Source organism: Natrix helvetica (genome assembly GCF_964273705.1).
Source record: "Natrix helvetica genome assembly, chromosome: 1".
Classification (NCBI taxonomy): Eukaryota; Metazoa; Chordata; class Lepidosauria; order Squamata; family Natricidae; genus Natrix; species Natrix helvetica.
The window spans coordinates 136477446-136499569 of NC_138548.1; the positions used below are offsets into that span (position 1 = coordinate 136477446).

The 22124-nt window shown below is 39.2% G+C and overlaps 1 protein-coding gene across 6 annotated transcripts in view; it reads left to right on the forward strand.

Moving 5' to 3' along the window:
* KALRN (kalirin RhoGEF kinase) overlaps positions 1-22124 on the forward strand; it is a 563540-nt gene that overhangs the window by 358140 nt on the left and 183276 nt on the right. For all 6 annotated transcript variants that reach the window (XM_081965421.1, XM_081965415.1, XM_081965417.1 and 3 more), the window contains exons 11-13: positions 9018-9209; positions 16056-16225; positions 20839-21013. In XM_081965421.1, the coding sequence (XP_081821547.1) occupies positions 9018-9209; positions 16056-16225; positions 20839-21013 (537 nt within the window). The remainder of the gene's footprint in view (positions 1-9017; positions 9210-16055; positions 16226-20838; positions 21014-22124) is intronic.

The window sequence follows — 22124 nt, forward strand, 5'->3', positions numbered from 1 at the left end:
AAAGAGCTTCTGCTTTAGCTGAGCTTTTTACTAACTTCCATGTATTGTATTTCATGGATTCCTTTTTCATTTTGATCGCCTGATTTCTCATTAGTCTGTCTTTTGGTTTTCTTGCATCTTGACTGGTCTCTTCTCGTTGTTTAATTCCAAAATTGCAACAGGTAACTGGATTCAGCATTGATAGCACCACACAGGGCTTAAGTACTTGCGTAATTTTGGTATAATCCTATGGGATTGTAAAGTAGCACATTTTGTTACTCAAATGAGATATATATTTCTTTATTAAAGGAGGTAATAGATGCAAAGGAAATTAAGGAAGAGGAAATACACCTTTTCTTAAAACTATATAATTATAGTAATTGTAATTAGCAGTTTTAGTCCTGCAGATGGCAGTCTCTCTGCATTCATCAGAAGGAATGGTTTTTCTCTACAAAACTGATTACAGCCTCCTTTTAAAGTCAAATTCATTATGAATTTTAATAGGTGCTGGCAAACAATAGTGTTTCTTTAAATATCTCCATCCTTTATCTGAATAGCGTATGAATTTTCTTGGCCAATAAAACCTAAAACCTTGTCTGATTCATGCTTCCAAATACCAGCTAATTATTTAATTTCCCATTCTTTCTTTTCTGGTATGGTGCATAAAACCAATTATTGGTAGGATGGATACATGCATAAAACCAATTACCTAAGTTCAGCATTAATGTAACGTTTAAAAAAAAAATCCAGGCATGCCATTGTGGAGAGAATATATAATTGTACCAAAACCCCAACAAACATTTTCTAGAATTCTGGGTGAATTAAAGTGACATTCAAAAAAGAAACCTGGCACATGATGAGGTGAACACAGCTTTGAAACTCTGACTGAGCGAAGGCAAGACTTTGTACATATTCAAAGCAAGGATAGGCTGGCACTCCTCTAGATTTCATACATAAAGTAGGCTTTAACAAGGATCCAAGTGAGTAATACAATGTACAATCCATGCATATGAATAAGAAGAAGAGATTTAGATACAAGTTATATTACAAATTTAAAGAAGGGCCAGGTGGTATAGTGATTCAAAAACTGGATTAAGAGCAAGGATACCCAGCTTTTAATTCTCCCTTACACATGGATGCTGGTTGGGTGAAATGTTGACTAGTCCTACTCTCTTAACCCTACACTAGGTGGTTGAAAAATTCCTACCTACCAGTATGGTAGTTTTGATCAGTGAAGAAGCTTTCATCCTGCAGTGAATCAATTTAGCTGACATCATTAACAACAATAACAGTAACAACATCATACTTAAATATATTTTCTCTAATTCAATTATGTCAATTTCCGGTTAGTGAGACTTGTAGTATCTTAGAATGCCTCCAGTTCATTAAAATGTGTTGTAATTTTATGCAAGGTCATAGATAGCTAAAATAAATCAGAACAATGTATGATACTAGATTTTACAAGATTGGGGCATAGAAAAAGTCCCCAGATAGAATTATAATAAAATTCGTTTTGAGATCTGTGAGATCTATGATATCTGTGGTTTTTTTTTTAATCTTTTGTCTTTTTATTACTTGTTAACATTTTTCTTTCATTTCAGGGATTCTGTGCCAATCATGTTTTAGTTAGTACCAGACAAAAGATAGAAAATGAAAACCATTTGTTTTCTAAATTTCTAATAAGTTTTTTTTTTTAAAAAATGGCAACAAATTTAAAACAAGGAGTTGCTGTTCGCCCTTTATATTGTTTATTATTTAGATGTCGTACTGTCTCTTGTAAGTCAAACTTGAATCTTATGGATTTCATGGCCACAGCCCTTCAATTTCCAGGTCAATAGTACAGTATGAAAAGGTTGCCATTTTTGTTTTCCTGAATGTTTCCTGGTTTCTCATTTAACTTACAATTCTGCATTCCCTCATAGTTTTCCATTCGGGAAATCAGCTTAGTTTTCGAACTAGAACTAGATAGGTCAACGGGGGTTCTGCTGGGACAAGCCCTTGGTTAACCCTTCTTTCATTACTTAACTTCCACCTACCCACTGGGCATTTACATCTGTTGTTATGCAGTATAGAATAAAATCCTGCTAGAAATTGACTTCTGTCCTTTCGATTTATTTCTGCATGACTTTTCATCTCATTTCACAAAGTGGGGGTGGGCGGGAGATATCCACCAGGCGCAATTCATGAAATTGTGTGAGCTCTTTTTCTCTGTGGCTCTGTTATTTTCATCTTTGTCTAAAAAGAGAAAGGGTTTTGCCCTGTATTCCCTAAATCTTCCAGGAAGCACGATAAAAAAAATTAGATCATTGCTAGAAGCTGGTGTGTATTTTGGTCCCCTGTTTATGTTGCTCTCCGTGTACAAGGGGCACAACCCTGCTTGGAAAGATGCCATTACGTGTATTTTTTAAAGATGCATTTATGTCTTGTTTGTAAAGAACTTCAGTTTGTCTATAACAGTGATGGCGAACCTATGGCACGCGTGCCACAGGTGGCACACGGAGCCATTTGTCAGGGCACGCCAGGTGCTGCCCTGTCAGCTGGCCAGCACGCATGTGCGTGCTGGCCAGCTGGGTTCACCCTTTTTTAAAGCCATTTTTCGCCCTCCCCAGGTTTCAGAGGCTTTATAGGAGCCTGGGGAGGGCGAAAAGAGCCTCCCCCCCCGGAGGCCCTCCAGAGGCTTCATGAGCTTCCCTGAAGCCTTCGGAGCGCTTAAAACGACCCTCCGAGCAAACTGGAAGTCACTTCCGGTTTGCTCCGAAGGTCGTTTTGAACGTTCCGAAGGCTTCAGGGAAGCCTCCTGAGGGTCACTGAAGCCTCCCAAGGGCCTCCAGAGGGGCGGGGAGGGCTGTTTTCACCCTCCCCAGGCTCCTATAAAGCCTCTGGAGCCTGGGGAGGGTGAAAAAAGCATGCAAAAATGGGGGGGTTGCACCTGTAGTGCTCGCATGCGTACTGGGGGGTTGCGCATTGCATTATGTGTGCAGCACGCCTGCACACGACTCCACTGCACTCCCCCCACTTATGGCGTGCGAGCCAAAAAAAGTTCGCCATCGCTGGTCTATAATATGCAAGAAGGGAAAAACTTGTGATTTCAAGAAGGGGTGGTATTGACTTACCTTCCCTACCAGTTCTCAAATGTGAGTGCTCGCATCTGAACAGCCACCTCTGCATGTAGCTTTTCATGCATGTGTTTTTCGCGAAAAAGGGCCTAAATGGAATGCCATAGACCTGGAGCGAGTGGGCGGGGCCACCTGCGATTTTCGCTACTGATTCAGGAGAACCGGTCCGAACCAATAGAATACCACCTCTGATTCCAAGGAATAGTATGCACTCATTCTCCAAAGCAATCTACAAGACAAAAACAAACAAACAAACCCCAGGCTCTAAATTTATTGCTTTTATTTTGTACGTTGACGCAAAAACAAACCCTGTCCCCAAGTGCACAAGTGGTATGAGAGAGAAAGTAATTAAGAATATAAAGGTTGCTTTGCTGGATGAAAGCAAAAAAAAAAGTTGTTTGTTTCAAAGCAAGTCTGGGGCTACTTCTACAAAGTTCACACACAAAGCATAAAACAATATGTCTCTCTTGCTCTTTGCCCAACCTCAGGATGAATCAGATCCAGTGCATAATGCTTAATTAAGGCTGATCGTGTTATTTCGCCTCTCAAAGCAGAACATCATTCTAAACACTTTCCCACTTCCTTCGGGTGGATTTGCAAATACATGAGAATGGTTAGAAGTGAATATTTGTAGACAAGTTGAACTTTGGGGTTCTCTGAGCTTCATTGTTATTTTGCAGACATTTCATCTCCAAACTAGCCCTCGACTTATGACGGTTCATTTAGTGGCCATTCAAAGTACCTAGCAGCATTGATAAAAGTGACTTATGACCATTTTTCATGCTTATGACTGTTGTAGCATCTAGCATGGTCATGTGATCAAAATTCAGACATTTGGCAACTGACTCGTATTTATGACGGTCACAGTGTCCCATGGTCACATGATCACCTTTTGGCCAGTCAATGAGGAAGCCAGAGTCACTTGAATGTGTCACTAACTTAACAACTGAAGTGAGTCACTTAACAACTGTGGCAAGAAAGTAAAATGGGATAACATTCACTTAACAAATGTCTCACTTAGCAACAGAAATTTTGGGTTCAATTGTAAGTCGAGGACTACCTGTAAAAACATCAACGTTAGAAAGGATTTGGATTTGCTCTCATTTTATATTCTAGTGCAGGGCTGTCAAACTGGTGGCCTGCAGGCCAGGTGCATCATGCACAGTCCACACCCACACCTTGAAGGGAAAAACATCACAATATGACATGTGATGGCAACATGATCCTGCAAGTTTGACACCTGTGTGTTCTAGTGGATTGCCCTGACAGTATGGGAGTGGTTTTAGAGAGTCCTTGATGAGACTGCTGTTTATTGATACCTTGTTTGCCTGAGTTGGTACATGAGAATTTGCTGCTTTCCATGACAAATACCAGCAATCAGCTGCTTAAGGCAGCCTCCTCACCTCTAATTTATTCATTTATTTCGTTATCCATCCAATTTATGTTACGTTATCCATCTCAAGGAGTAGTGATCCACGGCCCACAGAATTAAAATACAACAAAAAGAATAATGAACATGAAAAGAATTAAAAATACCAGCAGCCAATAAACAGGAACCCTAATGATAGGGTTAGATTAGAACTTTCCAGATGAATAGTTTTTTAGCAAGTTTTATTTAAAAATGACTATATGCAGATAGACCAGGGGTGTCCAAACTTGGGAACTTTAAGACTTGTGGACTTCAACTCCCAGAATTCCCCAGCCAGCTGGCTGGGGAATTCTGGGAGTTGAAGTCCACAAGTCTTAAAGTTCCCAAGTTTGGACACCCCTGAGATAGACTATTTAGTTGAATAAAATAAAAAAAACTATTTTGTGGAAAAGTGGCCCAAGAGCAATCCAGAATAAATGCATGATTTAGAAATGTACACTGAGTTTCAATAACACAAATTATAACCATCTGTGCTCATCACTTTTTTGTTGCATAGCCAGCTTTTCTCTTTGTGCCCATTTGTATTTTTCTCTGCCATCCTGTTCTACATTTAGCATTGAAGCTTTAATATTCACTTTGTACTATGGCCAGTTTCTGCTGCCGTTGCTCTGGTGTTCTTAACAATAGGGCAATATACAGAAATCTAGGGTGCAATATCTAATCCCTAGATTATATGCCTTACAGGGACTGGCAATTCATTAATGGGTCTAGTTTGCCAGGGGCAAATTATAATTGGTGCTTGATTTATTCTTATCGGTGTGAGCTGGTGACATTCAAGTAATTGAGGAAGGTATGAGGGCTCTCCAGAATGAAATTACATCTTGATAGCTTAATATGCCATATGCCAGCATTGAAGCAGTTGTTTTTCTTTAGGAAAAAAAAGTGAATGAAATGATTAAAGAAAAGAAGAGCTATAGAACTTTACAATTGGAGGAAAAAAATTGTTGGTGTTTATTCTTTCAAAGAGCTAAATGGTGGGATATGTTAAATGTTATTATTAATAATAATTAAAGCTGTTTATACAATGTTAGAAGCTCAAGAGCTGTCCAGTAGATAGAAGATGGTGTTGCTATGTAGTGGCACTCAAAATCCCTTCTAATTGGACATTTATTTATTTAACAAATGTATAATGTCATACATCTCACTGAAAGCAACTCTGGACAGTGCACAACATGAGTACCCAATTAGTTGTATTCTATGAATGCAGGTAGCAATCAATTTAGTCGTATTTACTTCTGAAGAAAATGCTGTTGTGAATTAGGAGATTACATTATAATTAGTGACTTGTCAGCTCCAGAAATTTTAGAAGTGCACCGAGCCATCATTGCTAATGTGGAACATTCTACAGCAGGAATAGTCAACCTTTTTATACCTACCGCCCACTTTTGTATCTCTGTTAGTAGTAAAATTTTCTAACCGCCCACCGGTTCCACAGTAATGGTGATTTATAAAGTAGAGAAATAACTTTACTTTATAAAATTTATAAAGCAGAGTTACAGCAAACCCCTATCGCCCACCATGAAAGCTGGAACGCCCACTAGTGGGCGGTAGGGACCAGGTTGACTACCACTGTTCTACAGCAAAGAGTGCTTTAAATTTCCTTTAAAAAAAGTATTTTCCTGTGTCCTGACAATAGCAGCTAATACATATCTGATCATGAAGATGGATCAATAATATGCAGCATTATTCATTGGTATCTTCCAGGCTGCATGAAAGTTATAAAAATGTCATTGGGAGCTTTGTGGCAGAAATTGTGTAACTTTCCTTCTTAATTTTTCCACAAACTACTTGCACCTGCTTCTTTCACTTGGTATCACTTAAAATGAAGTATCTTTTATGTGAACCGGCTAGAAAATAAAAACAATTAAATGGGCAGTGTTAGTTGTCACATGTTTATGAAACAATCATGCACAGCTATGAAGATATGCTAAATGACACTAAGTGCAATTATTCTTGCCCTTCGAATGAATATTTACCCCATTCTCCATTACAGTTCCAAAACAGTACAGACAATTAGGAACTCAAACAGGTATATTTTGTGAAATCTTGCACATTGACTTAAACACAAAATGTTGGTGAATAGTGAGTTGGATTGTTTGTAACATAGAAGAATAGAGATAGCCTAGGTCAGCAATGGTGAAGCTTTTTTGGCTCACATGCCATAAGTGGGGGGAGCGCATGCGCATAATGCAATGTGCGACACCCCCCAGTGTGCATGCGCGCACTACAGGCGTGACCTCCCCATTTTTGCATGCTTTTTTCACCCTCCCCAGGCTCCAGAGGCTTTATAGGAGCATGGGGAGGGCGAAAACAGCTTCCCCCGCCCCCCTGGAAGCCCTCTGGAGGCTTCAGGGACCTTCAAGAGGCTTCCCTGAAGCCTCCAGAGCAGTCAAAATGACCATCCGAGCAAACAGGAAGTCTGTTCCCGAACTTCCAGTTTGCCCATAGGGCCGTTTTTTTGCGCTCCGGAGGCTTCAGGGAAGCTCATGAAGTCTCTGGAGGGCCTCCGGAGGGGCTCTTTTTGCCCTCCCCAGGCTCCTATAAAGCTTCTGGAGCCTGGGGAGGGCGAAAAATGGCTTTAAAAAAGGGTGAACTCAGCTGGCCAGCGCGTGCATGCGCGCTGGCCAGCTGACAAGGCAGCGCCTCGCGTGCCCTGACAAATGGCTCCGTGTGCCACCTGTGGCACGCGTGCCATAGGTTCGCCATCACTGGCCTAGGTTTACAAATAATGCAGTTGGTCCTCAACTTATGACCACAATTGAGCTCAGAATTGAAGTTGCTAAGTGAGAAATTTGTTAAATGGGGTGTGCCCCATTTTATCACTTTTCTTGCCACATTTGTTAAGTGGATCACTGGAGTTGTTAAATTAGTAACATGATTATTTAGTGAATCTGGCTTCCCCGTTGACTTTGCTGGTGAGAAGATCGCAAAAGGGGGTCACATGACCCCAGGATATTGCAACCATCATAAAATATGAACAGGTGGTCTTGCATCCGAATGTAAATCACATGGCTATGGGGATGTTGTAATGGTCATTGTGTGAAAAATAGTCATAAGTCACTTTTTCAGTGCCATTGCCATTTCGAGCAGTCACTAAACGGACTGTTGTAATTCAAGCACTACTTCGAGTCAGGTTCTCTGGATTTAGGAGATCAATCCTGAAGATGTTTGCCTGCAGGCAAAGCTTCCTTAGCCCAATGGGTTCAGAAGTGGGACATGACAGAACTTGTGCTGCCTATAAAATGATTCCTATCATTTTGGAAAATTTTAAAAAAAGGTAAGTTTGTGAAAAATGCCATATGTGCGTTATATCTGTTTAACATTATTGTTATAAATAATCTTTATTTCTGTACACTTCTATCAGTTGCATTCAGATCAATATGGAAATAAATGTTTTCTCGAGGGATATTTCCTTCTTCACAGACAAAATTTTCCACAGCATCGAAAGTCTGTCAGAATTTTTACTAAATTAATTCTCAAGGCTTTAGGCTGGCATTTGAAACAATCATGTTTAGGTAGCAAAACAATCTTTTCTTTTTCAGTCTTCTTGCAAATATTTAAGTTATGCTTAGATCTTGATATAGCGTCACATTTCATTTCTTTCACAAATGGGTCAAAGTGTACAAGAATACATTTTAACAATTGTAACCCACTGGATATCCGGACCAATCAATCATTTAAAAATAAAATTAAAAACCATACTTTTGTAGATTCTTGTTGGCTATTAGTAGAATATGAAAAACAGATACATAAATATAGGAATGGTATAAATATTTTGAAAAGAACTATGACGAACTTATGTATCCCTACAAGGCACAAATTGCTAATTTGCTTTAATGCAATGTGAAATAACTCCATGAAACAAAAGGAATTTCCTTCCTTCAGAAGAGACTGTGTATAGGTTGTCCTTGCACATGTCAGAATTCCTAAGAGATGAAATGAAAACTCTATAAATCTTAAAGATAGTTGTAACTGCCTTGGATAGAGTTAGACTCTTTCAGATGGTGTTCTTCCTTAGCCAGCTCATAAATGCAATAAATAAGCAAAATGTTTTTCTGAGATAATTTTCCAGTGCATGTACTTTACATGTTGCAACCCGTTAGCCATCAGCACTCCTTCACAACCAAATGTGTTGTGAAATATCTCCCAGGAGACAACGGCCACCAATGAAGTAGTTAACTCTGAGTTGCTTCTTTACATCGTCTTTGAAAGATCTCAGAGATCACCGCAGGCTGTTTCCTGAAGCTAACAAAACAAAAAAAAAAAGCAAGCAAGCAGTGGAAAGGTGTGCATGTTTCAAATAAGAACTGTATTCAGCTTTTATCTGAGGATTATTCAGTGCCAATTTTTGCAAACTCCTTTTCCAATCACATCACACAACTACTGTCATGTTAAAATGCCGCTTTCCCTTCCTGAAGGCTGGAAGGATTTTCTCTGAGCATTAATGAATAGAGTTTTGTGACTTGCACTTTATTTTTGTTGTATATTGGTAGAATACCTATACTAATGCAGACAAGCTACTGGAAGCAGCAGAGCAACTGGCTCAAACTGGGGAGTGTGATCCCGAAGAGATCTACAAAGCCGCACGGCATCTAGAAGTGCGGATTCAGGACTTCGTTAGGAGAGTGGAACAGAGGAAGCTTCTTCTGGATATGTCTGTCTCTTTCCACACCCATACCAAAGAGGTAAGGTGCCTGCAATGTAATAGAAATTCAGATACTGTTGGACCTATGTTTCAAGTATGGAACATAGTAAAATATGTTCATATTGCTCAAGGCATACTAGAATAAACCTATATGAAATTAAAGCTTGGAAGACCTGCCAAATTCTATAAATGTTACAAGTCTCCCTATTGGAGTTGCAACATAACTGTAAAAGAAAGTGGAACCAGTAGAAATGTTATCTGTTTGCCTAGCTATTTGAAACTCCATAGCAGAATAGCAATGTGCATGTTAACACTGATTACTAATATTTAGTGTTCATGTGAAGTTGATATGCAATGGAGTAGACCCTTCATCTATATTTTGTAACTGGAATATCAACACATAGATTTCTTCTCAGAATGTTTTCTTTTTCCCCAAGTAGAAAGAGATAAATGAGATGTATTCAGTTTCCTCCTCTCTTTACATTCATCACTTCATGTCCTTCACTGATCTGGATAATCTACCAATTCTCTGAAGAAGCATAAAGGTCCACAAGAGGAATTGATAAAAGTTTTATTTTTTGAATGTAATGGTCCAGGCTACATAGAAGATCATTCATATGGAGGAAAAAGTTCTGCTTTATGGTTTGAGCTCTTTAAAAGAAAAGCAATCACAATGCCATTATTGTTTCTTAAATTTCTTAGGTAATTGAATTTTAATGAAGTATTAAAATTCTCTGCTTTGCTACTGTTTCTAACAAGAATCAGTTAATGGAGATAGCTTTGATTTCATTCTATTCAAAGTAGGTTCTGCATATATGTCCTCTTTTGATTTTCTGTGGTTTCCTCAGGACTGGGCTAAATGTTGTTTTAATATAAGTGAACAATGTTCAAAATGTATGAAAATAGGATATTTTTTCAGCAGACGTAGAGGTCAGGACATTGAAACTAAGGGCCTGAGGGTATAACTAAAGCATACTCTACATTTTTCCCTCTTCAAACTTCATACCATGCCTTCAAGTAGCTTTGAAAACAGGATTGTGTACTATAAACAAATAATGTGTAAAAATTACAAAGAATTTTATTGCAGTCATTAACCTGCATATGGGGAATGAATATGTCCAAAGCTGAATTGACAATGTCAGAATAGTGAGTTAAAATACATTCAAAGAATTTTGACTAAAAACAATTACAAAAAATAGAATGCTACTTGTTCCAATACTCATGTGCAATGAAACAGAAACAATTAAGTTTAATGATCAGAGTAGTATAAACTTTAAAATGGTAGCGTAACATTCAGGTCAATAGAAATAAGTAAAACAATAAAATCAGCCAGAAGAAAATTGGGACTATAACCTTCATTTGTTGTCCCTTGTAAAACCCAAAAAGAGTGTAACATAGCAATTGACGCGTCAAGTGTACCAAGACATAAACACCTTTAAACATCTGGCATTATTATTTTTATAAATAACTCAGACATATCCAGTACTCTTTCTTCCTCCTGTTTTCCTCACGACAATAACCGTATGAGGTGAGTTGGTCTGAGAGAAAGTGATTGGCCCAAGGTCATCTAGCTGGCATTTATTCCCAAAGTGGGACTAGAACACTCCTTGTTTCTAGCTAGGTGCCTAACTAACTACCCACCGCTAGTTAGTTATGACTATAGTTCATAGAATTTCACCGTTGGTTGGCTTTATGCATTGTGCTTAATCCAAAACTGAGTGAACCATATTATGGCAGATCATGATTTGTCAAACACAGATAGATTTAATTTCCAGTTTCAGGTGCATGCTCCTATAACCAAGACCCATTATTATATTATTATTACAAACTGAGAGCCAGTTTGGTCTAGTGTTAAGGCACTAAGCTAGAAAGCAAGAGACCATTGGTTCAAGCCCCACCTTATCCATGAAATCCAGATGGGTGACTTTGGACTAGTCATTGCTCTCAGCTCAACCCATCTCATAGGATTGTTGTTGTGAGGAAAATAGGAAGGGGAAAGTGTGTTGGATATGTTTGTCCCCTTGAATTATTATTAAAAAATAATTTAAGTAGGAGATAGGCAGGCAGGCGGACCGAAACTGGAACTTGAACTGTCTTTATATTGATTTGTGTTCTGAGGCACTATTTTCCTTCTACTAGCTAATCAGAATAAACAGTTCAACATCGAGATAATAGAGAAGCTGATTAGTTCAGATGAATTTTTGTTTTGTCAGAAAAGAGGGAGGAAAACATCAAAAGTTTTTGAAGACTGACCCTGAGTGGTTGATATATTTTTTTTTTGGTTGATGTTCTTCTTAACTTTAGAGGCAGCAGAAGACACATAAAGAGTCCTGTGGCATGTTTGACTATTGATAAGATGGAACAGAGAGAAAACATGTACATGCTGGACGGGCTGCATTCCTTGACAAAAGGTCTGAGGAATATTCTTAGGCAGAGGAAATGGTGGGAACTTCGTGGCTCTTCCAAAGAGCTTAATAAAACTTGTTTTTGGAGCAGGACTCTGCATCTCTTACAGCCTCAAATTCAGCTATCAATTATCACTGTTCAGAATTGAAAAATATATATTTTCTCTTAGTAGCATAGAATTTACATAGCAGCTCCTGCTTTTAATTTTCTCTAGATTCATAATGACAGCCTATTAAAGGGGAATTTTTGCCAAGCATTCTTAAAACGTCACAACTTCATAGTATCTGACTTTCTCGTGACATTATTTAAGATGAGGTTCATAAAATGTAAATTTACCACATTCATTTACTTGGATCTTTGTTTATTGATGGCAAGTGTAAACTACCTTAAGCACATGTGCCTCTTAAGTACTATTTTTCCCTTGAAAGTCAGTAAATATAGCAATGAATGCATAAACAGAGAGGAAAAGAAATAATAGCCAGGAACTGTCTTCTTAAAGCGGTAAGTCATAGAAAGATTTTATATGGATGAGGAATTATAAGGTGACAGTTTTTATTATTGCTCTTTAAAGAAGTGAGCCGTTTCCTGGCTGCTCCTTTATGTTTTTTTTTTAAAAAATAGGCAAATGATTGCTAACCTGATATCCTGACTGTTTAGAATTAATGGATCAATCTGAAACATATTGTTATTCAACATCACTGTTGAAAATGTCAGGCCAAATGCACATCAACATTTAACTTTCTCAAGGGCACTGGACTCCGGTACCAAAGCATAACTGAAGTCATATTCATCTATTCAGATAGTTCAGTAGCAGAGTAATCCTCCATAATGCAAAATGATATTGGTGTTGTTGCCATAACATATCTGACATGTATTGCAGTCACTTCAACAGTGATTCCCAAACAGTTTTAATTGGTAATGCTGCCAGTATTTGATTTGGGGCAACTAATGTATAAATGACATTATATGCAACTGCATTTTTTTAAAGCCATGGAAAGTTGTTTCATAAATTCAGACTTAGAAGGAAATTCAGACTTAAATACGTATTTAATATGAAGTTTAATATTTTCCTTGATGCTTATTATATAAAGACAGTAAACAATCATTTCATTAAGGACTATGGCATTTGAGGCTGCAAACAGACACCCTGCCGTTCACACAATTATCTGCCATTTTCATTTTGTTGCATACCTTTGTATATAACTAAGTTTGTTCCTTAGCCAGCTTCGCTACAGCACATTTTCCCCAATTAAGCAAATTGGCACAAGATCTTACATTCATATTTGTATCAATAGTAACAGACATTGATGCAGTCTAGAAAATCAGTTTGATGTACTTGGTCTAAAAGAGTTGTCTAGTTTACCCAAAGGCTTCTACAGCTCCATAGATACCTCTGTGAACAAATTGGATTTAGCTTGGGGAAATGGATCATAGACTCTCGGTTTCTGCAGTCAGGTGTCATGTATAATCATGTCTCTTTAAAGCTGGGATATGAAAACTCCAATTTACAGGTCTGATCTGACCTGCCAGGCTGAACTGTCTAGATTGGAAAGCTAAACATAGACTCATAGCATCAGAAGACGTAATTTACACCATCAAGGCCAAGCACCTGCCCAATTCAGAAATCTAAAGTAAAATATCTCAGACACCTGGCTGCCTTCCCTCTATTTGAACTTTTCTAACAAAGCGAACTGGGCCTTTCTTGACATGACCCTCTCCACTCTACCCTCTTCAGCATTTCAACAGCTTTATTCTGTAACTTTTCTATTTAGGGAAATAAAAGACCTCCTAAAAATGGCAAGAAATAGTGCTTGCAGGGTGTTTCAGCTCCTCCGAACCATTTTCATTTCTCAGAAAGATTAGCTAGAAAGTAGAGTGAAGGACTTCTCCTTCTCCTAAAGCCTTGCCTCCGGTGTTGATCTTAAAAGAATGTGAAATCTAGAAAATTACAATATATGGGACCTGAGTGATTATGAATAAACTGAAATTATGTTACTGAATTCTGATTGGAAGCCATTTTCTATTTTGCAAATGTTTTAAATTGCCCAGAAACACCTATGGGTGAGTTGGTCAGCTATAGAAATTTATTTAATAAATAAAATAAATATTAATGTGAGTGCCTGTCAAGGTACTCTGGTCTGACACATTTCTGCGTGCCCATGTACAGATTTATTGTGGTAGGGATGATTTCCAAAAGTGATTTTATTTGGAGTTTGCAGATCTATATTGAGAAGTTTTCTGGTAATAGTCTGCAGGACTTCAGAAAATCTTACAGAACCAGAAAAGGAGTCCTACAGATATCCTACAGGAGCCAAAAAATTCTTCAAGTCAGTCTCAGAATGAGAAATAACAGATACAAGGTAGATCTAGAGGCTAGAAGAACTCTTGTGAAATAAGTGAAGATTGTTATAGCTAAGAAATCAGTCAATGGTTACAAGCTGCGAATATGGAGGAACAAGGCAGGTTGAATGAACATTGTCTCCAGCAACTGTCTCTGGAGACCACTTTGTAAAGCTCTCCGCAGCTAGCTCCTCCCAGGCTTTGCTGTGTCCCATCGTGGTTCTGGGTCCAAGGAAGCTACATCTTACCCAGCTTTGCCCCTGGTGATTCTCATCTGTTTAGCCTGGTTTTCCTCCTCTTGGCAGCACCTGGCTCAGAGGTTGAAGCGGTTGAATGAAGTTGCTTCAGAGCATCCAGGTTTTTCCATCTCCTCCCCTGTCATCTCTTCCCCCAAGGAATAGCCTAGGGCAGTGATGGCGAACCTTTTTTGGCTCGCGTGCCACAAGTGGAGGGAGCGCAGGGGGCATCGTGTGCGGGCGTGCCACACCCATAATGCAATGCGTGAACCCCCCAGTGGGGAGGGTGAAAAATGGCTTTAAAAAAGGGTGAACTCAGCTGGCCAGCTGACAGGCAGCGCCTCGTGTGCCCTGACAAATGGCTCCGCGTGCCACCTGTGGCACGTGTGCCATAGGTTCGCCATCACTGGCCTAGGGGATGCAAGATTTGAAGTGTGGGAAGATGGCAGTTCACAGAATATTGTATGTGTGTGTGTTTGTGTGTGTGTGTATTTCCTGTATGTTTATCCTTTGGGGGGGAGATTAATCTGCATAATCAAGTTATCCTAAAAAAAAATACAAATGGCAAAAGATTATCCAAACAGCCCATACACCCCTCGTGTTAGCATTTCTATTACCTTTAGTAGTTATAGAACTGCATTGTTCTTTCCTCTTGTGTATTATTTCTTTTTCATTGAAATGAAATTTTAAAGAAGACAACCATTATATATGCACACTCATACCATATAATTATTTCATGCCAATCTTTTGCAAGTCATTTTATTTAATATTGCAGTTGTTTAAGTCAGTGGTTCTCAACCTGTGGTCCGTGTGGACCATGATGTCATCACACGGAATCTCAGGAAAAAAGTTATGATTTAAATCTTGAGATAAGTCTTGGTGATCCTTGGGTACAAAATACCACTAGCACTAGCACTTAGACTTATATACCGCTTCATAGTGCTTTTACAGCTCTCTGTAAACAGTTTACAGAATCAGCATATCTGGGTCCTCATACAAAATACAAAGGTATTTAGAGGGGGTCCGTGGTGAAGAAAAGCTCGAGAACCACTGGCTTAAGTGCTGTAATACAATACAATACAATACAATACAATAGTAGAGTTGGAAGGGACCTTGGAGGTCTTCTAGTCCAACCCCCTGCCTAGGCAGGAAACCCTATACCGTTTCAGACAAACATCTTCTTAAAGACTTCCAGTGTTGGGGCATTCACAACTTCTGGAAGCAACTTGTTCCACTAATTGTTCTAACTGTCAGGAAATTTCTCCTCAGTTCTAAGTTGCTTCTCTCCTTGATTAGTTTCCACCCATTGCTTCTTGTTCTACCCTCAGGTGCCTTGGAGAATAGTTTAACTCCCTCTTCTTTGTGGCAACCCCTGAGATATTGGAACACTGCTATCATGTCTCCCCTAGTCCTTCTTTCTATTAAAGTAGACATACCCAGTTCCTGCAAATGTTCTTCATATGTTTTAGTCTCCAGTCCCCTAATCATCTTTGTTGCTCTTCTCTGCACTCTTTCTAGAGTCTCCACATCTTTTTTATATCGTGGCGACCAAAACTGGATACAGTATTCCAAGTGTGGCCTTACCAAGGCATTATAAAGTGGTATTAACACTTCACGTGATCTTGATTCTATCCCTCTGTTGATGCAGCCTAGAACTATGTTGGCTTTTTTGGCAGCTGCTGCACACTGGTGGCTCATAATTAAATGGCTGTCCATTTAAATATGAGCCAGCAGTGTGCAGCAGCTGCCAAAAAAGCCAACACAGATAACGTTGTGCTTTGATGGATAAGCTTTGAGCTGATTTGAAAGGGTTGCGATCAATATCTCCATCCTTCTCTCCCCCACTCGTGTACCTATGCCTCTTCTGATATCTTTTGCATGTTCTTTCTTTCCCTATTTCCCAGCTGTGGACATGGATGGAAGACCTGCAGAAGGAGCTCTTGGAAGACGTTTGTGCTGACTCCGTAGATGCCGTTCAGGAACTCATAAAGCAGTTCCAGCAGCAGCAAACAGCTACTCTGGATGCCACTCTCAACGTCATCAAAGAAGGGGAAGATCTAATCCAGCAGCTCAGGTGAGCGCAATGGGACCTTAAAATTCCATGCGGAAATCAGTGCTTCTCTCTTAACTATATTTAGGACCACACTGCTATTTATTTTGGCATAGTTCACCTGTTTTATTATTGCTGGGAAGCTGCCTTGATTCACCTGACAGGAGGAGCACAGAAGTACCTGTAATCATTAAATGATTTTTAAGTGCATCATTTCACTGAAACTATAAGGGATGATTTGTGGAGATGAATAATAAGTAATCTCAGTTCACCTGGACCACTGCGTGTAATGGATGAGGAGAGCTGCAGGTGTACTAAACTGACTATGATTAAATGGTACTGCCTAAATATGTTTAAAGTGGAAATTTGGGGAACATTATTAAATTGTTATAAATGGAGGCCTTGTGGTTTAAATACTTATTCCTGCTAAGCAGTGTCTGGAATCCACTAAATAAAACATATGCCTTTAATATATCATTACCATTTTTTCACCTGTAAGAGCTTTCAGTTTAGTAAGATCCCTGTGCAGTGGTGGGTTTCAAAATATATTAGAACCTCTTCTGTAGGTGTGGCCTGCTTTGTGGGATTGGCTTGCTGGCCATGTGACCGGATGGGAGTGGCTTGGCAGTCATGTGACTGGTTGGGCGTGGCCAACTTGTAAAATGTGGTGAAACTCACTTAACAACGCCCTTGCTTAGCAACCAAAATGGTGGCTCAGAAACTCTGGCATTTGAAGCACGCAAGTCCTAAATCTGTCAAGTTACAAGACCCTTGCACCCCTAACCCTTTTAAAAAAAAACCAGGGGTGTTCAAACTTGATAGCTTTAAGACTTTAAGATTTAGATAGGACTCTTAGAGGCGGGCGGGGCGATTGGTGAGCCAGCCAATCAGTGAGTGGCAGTTGGTGCAGATGGGCGAGGAGAGGGAGCTGGATCCAGTTCTAAACGGCACAGTAGATTTGTGGAACCTCTTCTATAGAAGAGGTTAGAACTGGCAGGAACCCACCCCTGTCCCCGTGGCACAATAAAGAATTCAAGCTTTCATCTGATACCTACTATTTCCAATTGTACTGGGCTTGTGTAAGTGCAATTAACAGCCTGTGCCTAAAAAGCGACTATATAGAATATATAGACTTCCATAAACACTTACACCCTGGTTGAGACATTCAAGTCCCAAGGATTGTGACTCTGTATAAGTATTCCTTGAGTTATGACCATAAGGGAGTTTCTGTTGCTAACATGGTGGTTAAGTGAGTTGTGCCCGATTTTGCAACCTTTTTGCCATAGTTAAGTGAATTGCACAGTTCTTAAACAAACCCAATTTCCCCCATTGACTTTGTCTGCCATCTGGGTAGGTTGTAGCTGACAACCACTGTAAATGCATGCTAGTTGTCAAGCCCCCAAATTTTTATCACATGACTGAGGCGATGCTGTGATGGTTCTAAGTGCATGGACCAATCACAAGGTCACCTTTTTCCAATGTCATTGTAACTTTGAAGGGATAGCAATAGAACTTAGATTTCTATGTGTCTTCACAGTGCTTTACAGCTCTCTCTAAGTGGTTTACAGAGTCAGCATATTGCCCTCAAGAATCTGGGTCCTCATTTTACCGACCTCGGAAGGATGGAAGGCTGAGTCAAACCCATCAGGTTCGAACTGCTGGAGGGAGCAGTGAGTTAGCCTGCAGTACTGCATTCTAACCACTGCGCCATGGGATGCTAAATGAGTGGTCCTAAGCTAAGGACTACTGTAGAAGCTCTATTCAGTTGGGCTTAATGGTGTTTAATTAAAAATGCTCTGGAAACAATTTATTTCTTTTTCAGAAAGCCAATCATCCTTTTTGTCAGTTTGGCAGAAGAATCTACTAAGATGAATCATATTCACTATTATTTTAAAAAATGTTTTTTTTAAAAAAAAAATATTTGTATACAGATCTTTCAGCTTTAAACATTTACCGCATTTCAGTACCATTGCAATTTTACTGAGCACTACAGTAGAAGTGAAGTAGAAGATATAGGATTGGAATTGTGCTGTTAAAAAGTTAGACAGAACTCTGATTTCTCTCCCACAGTACTGGCAATTCTCAGTGAGAAAGCACAACATAGCAAAGGGTTAAACCCTCCAGATCATACTCCTGATCTGAATCTCTTTTCCCCACTATGTTTCGCTTTGTTTTGCTTTGCTTTGCTTTGCTTTCATGCAGAAGATGTGTTTATGAAGGCAATTATTTTTTTTATTAGCACATTGTACACAGTGTTGGAATAAATTTTTCCTCCTAGTTAGCTAAAACATAGTAAAAACTTGTATTGACTTTTTTCAACATTTATTTGGGATTGTTTTCCCCAGTCTTTTCTTATTCTTTATTCATGTCAAACAATCTAAATCTCCCCCAGGATGGGATGGGTAGATAATCTCCCCCATGATGGGATGGGTAGATAATCTCCCCCATGATGGGATGGGTAGGTAATAAGTTACCCAGTCATAGACTGGGTAACTTATTTTTTGTTCTGAACTGTACTTCCTCAGGAACAGAATATTCCATATTTCATGATGGGTGGATCTGAAGTAATTAGTGGATAGACCAGTACCAGAAATTGATAAGATCAGTTACTGTCTCTTGTGCAATATTTTGTTCAAATTCTCTCTTTCTCCCAAATATTAGGCTACAGGAAAAGGGCAAACAACAGCTTTCATGAACATTCAAAGTGGTGTTGTTGCTTTTGTTTTGGTTTGTATAGGTCAAGGATCTTATAAAACTCGGATAATAATAATAATCTTAGATTCTGAGTCATATCTTATTGTAATTTAAGGGAACCATTTTAAATGTAGGCATGAGAAGCTGCAGGTTCTGCTCCAATACGTTATCCTCTAACTAACGTGATAACGTTATCATTTACAAGGAATATGTGGGGTGCCCCTTGATAGATCTGAATAAATGGAAAGAAAGTCCCTAATCTCTTGATAATGTTTTACTTATAGCCGTATTCTACTTACAGTTGCATTAGTAGGTACATAGGTGGCAGGTAGATAGTAGATATAATAGATAATAGACAGAGAACTTATGGTGATTAGTGCTACCATATCTGGACTATGGCAATCCGGATGATCATCAGACCATAGGAAAACCTTTCCCTTTCCCTTCTTGTTATTCCCTTGTGTTCATCTGAATTTTTGCAAATGTGGTAGGACTAACGGAGCATCCCACATCATATAAAACAGGACACAGAGTAGTGTGCCCTCCAGTACACTAAAATGGCTCTTGTGTAAAGTCAGCTGGGTGACTTTGGGCCAGTCCCTCTCTATCAGCCTTGGGAAGAAGGCAGTGACTTCTTTCAAAATCTTGCCTAAAAATACTACAAGAATGTGTCCAGGCAGTTGCCAGGGGTCAAGACTGGCTTGAAAGTACAGGGGAGAAAAAAGCATTCTTCCTAAATTGGTACCAAGACAAGCAGGTGAGGGGAAAGTGAAGAGCAGGTAAGGTCAGCCCTTCCAGGTGTAGCTGGCAGGACACATGACTAGATGAGATTATTCTACTTTACTGTAAGGCTACAGTAAAAGAATCTTGTACGTCTGAAGGTACAAATCTCTCACCATTACTTTTAACCAAAATCGGAACTGGCAGCCACCCAGGCCGAACCGGTTCTCCCAGCGGCACCGTAGGCACCACCATCTTGTTTTTTTGCTTCTGCACATACACAGAGCAATTTTAGTTGTATTGCGCATAGACAGGCAGAGCGCATCAAGCGCTGGCGCATGGTGCACCCCTGAGCAAACCGGCAGTAGTCTCTGCTGGAACCCACCCTTGCTTTTAACTGCCTCTTCTGTTAGGGTGGGTCCTTCCTAACTTTCTTCCTCTGATTATTAAGCTACTGGGCTCTCTATTCTCTCTTGTCTGACCCTAGGCAGCTTCTCTCCCTCTCCTCCCTTAAGGTCATTCTCACGTACCATTAGAGCTAGAACTGTTGGCGTGTAGGAATGAAGACCTGAACTTATTGAACTTATTAAGTTTAGAGAGAGAAAAAATAAGCTGGGGTGGAAAAGGGATGCAGACATAAAAGTGATGCCACATCTAAGGTAACATGTAGATTGTTCTCCAGTTTTCACCCATTTTTTTTACAAAACCTTTACTAATGAATGAAGCTTGAAAGGTTGTGTAACGGATTATTTTTGTGGCATTAAATAAACAAACATTGCTTGACTGTAGATCAAGACTGTAGGCCCCAATAACGTATAATTAATAGGAATAAATATATAGTTTTTTTCATGAATTCCACTACTGTTTCACACAGTGTAGTATTTTGCTTAAGGGGAAGGATTTTTAAGTAGACCAAATAATGATAGGGAACCAGAATGTCATGAAATAAAACGAAAAGGGGGCAAAGCCCCAAAAGGGATTTATATGCCATTGGCATATTTTTCTTCTTTTTCTTTGCAATTCTTACTTAATGCAAAAAAGGACAAAAATGCCTTGAGATGTGAAGAGATATACTGTATTCAGCTCAGTATATCATATTGAGGAAGTTCTGGTGTTAGGCTGTTGAAAAGAGGTGAAGGCCCATTCAGTTTTTCAGCAATTTATAAAATAGAGTGCCTTTATCTACACTGGGCTTTTAACCGTTTGTTTTGACTTTACCACAGAGATTCAGCGGTCTCTAACAATAAAACACCACATAATAGTTCCATCAGCCACATTGAATCTGTCCTCCAGCAGCTTGATGAAGCTCAGGTGCAGATGGAAGAGCTCTTCCATGAGAGAAAAATTAAGCTGGATATCTTTCTTCAACTCCGGATTTTTGAACAGTACACTATTGAGGTAAGAATTGCATTGGCCATTCCAAAATGGAAGAGGCTTCCATGGAATGGGAACAGATCTTGTTTGATCAAACGAGTTGTTAGGAATCAGTTGTTGCAACGCGAGGCCAAGGAATGAAGCTATTCCGGTATTTTTGCCTCCTAAACGGCAGATCACTCCCTCTAGAACAATTAATCAGTGGAACAGAAATTGCCTCCAGAATTTGGAATGCCCCAACACTGGAAGCCTTTAAGAAGATGTTGGATAGCCATTTGTCTGAAACGGTATAGAGTTTCCTGCCTAGGCAGGGGGTTGGACTAGAAGACCTCCAAGATCCCTTCCAACTCTGCTATTGTATTGTATTGAATCAACAAATTGGTAATATTTTCAAATGTCTTGCAGCTTTTCTATCTAATTAAACAAGGATCCCTATATTCTACAGCACACTTAAGCTATTAATAGAATATGACTATGGGAAGTAGATATTTTTCTGTCAGAAATAATGGCACAATTTAGATCGGTAAGCATAAGTGATTGCAGAATGGTGATTTATACAGGCTTTCAGAATGCAGGATAGAAAATATTACCCAGGCAAATACTATTAGCTCCAAGAAAAATGCAAAGGCACAATCTGCAAACAAAACAATCAGTTTTTCAGCTCAATGCAGTTTTGCTAGGATTAGAATCTGGGCAGAGTTTTAGAACTCCATAGACCAGGCCTTCTCTGCAGTGATCCCTCCTAGTTGGCATGATGGTCTATAGGCTGAAGTTTACTCCAAAGGAAATATGTTAATTAACATATTCAGAAAAACAAATATTTTAGTCCTTGGAATCATGATTTCTGTAGGTCTAAAAGATGGAAGTGCATGTTTGGCATCTCTCTTTATCACAAGATAAATAGTTTTCATTTTGCTTCATTTTGGATATTGCTGAAACATATCATAGCTAGAAAACGTAGAATACTGATGGAATATTATCTGAGGAAGGCTTCACAATTCCAGTAATTCATATGACTATTAAAGGAAACCCTTCTATCACCATTAGATCATTAGATCCAAATTTATCTGGGTGTTGCACTAGATCTGCTGAGAATGGACCACCTCCAGAATCAAAGACAGCATGTTCTGAATAC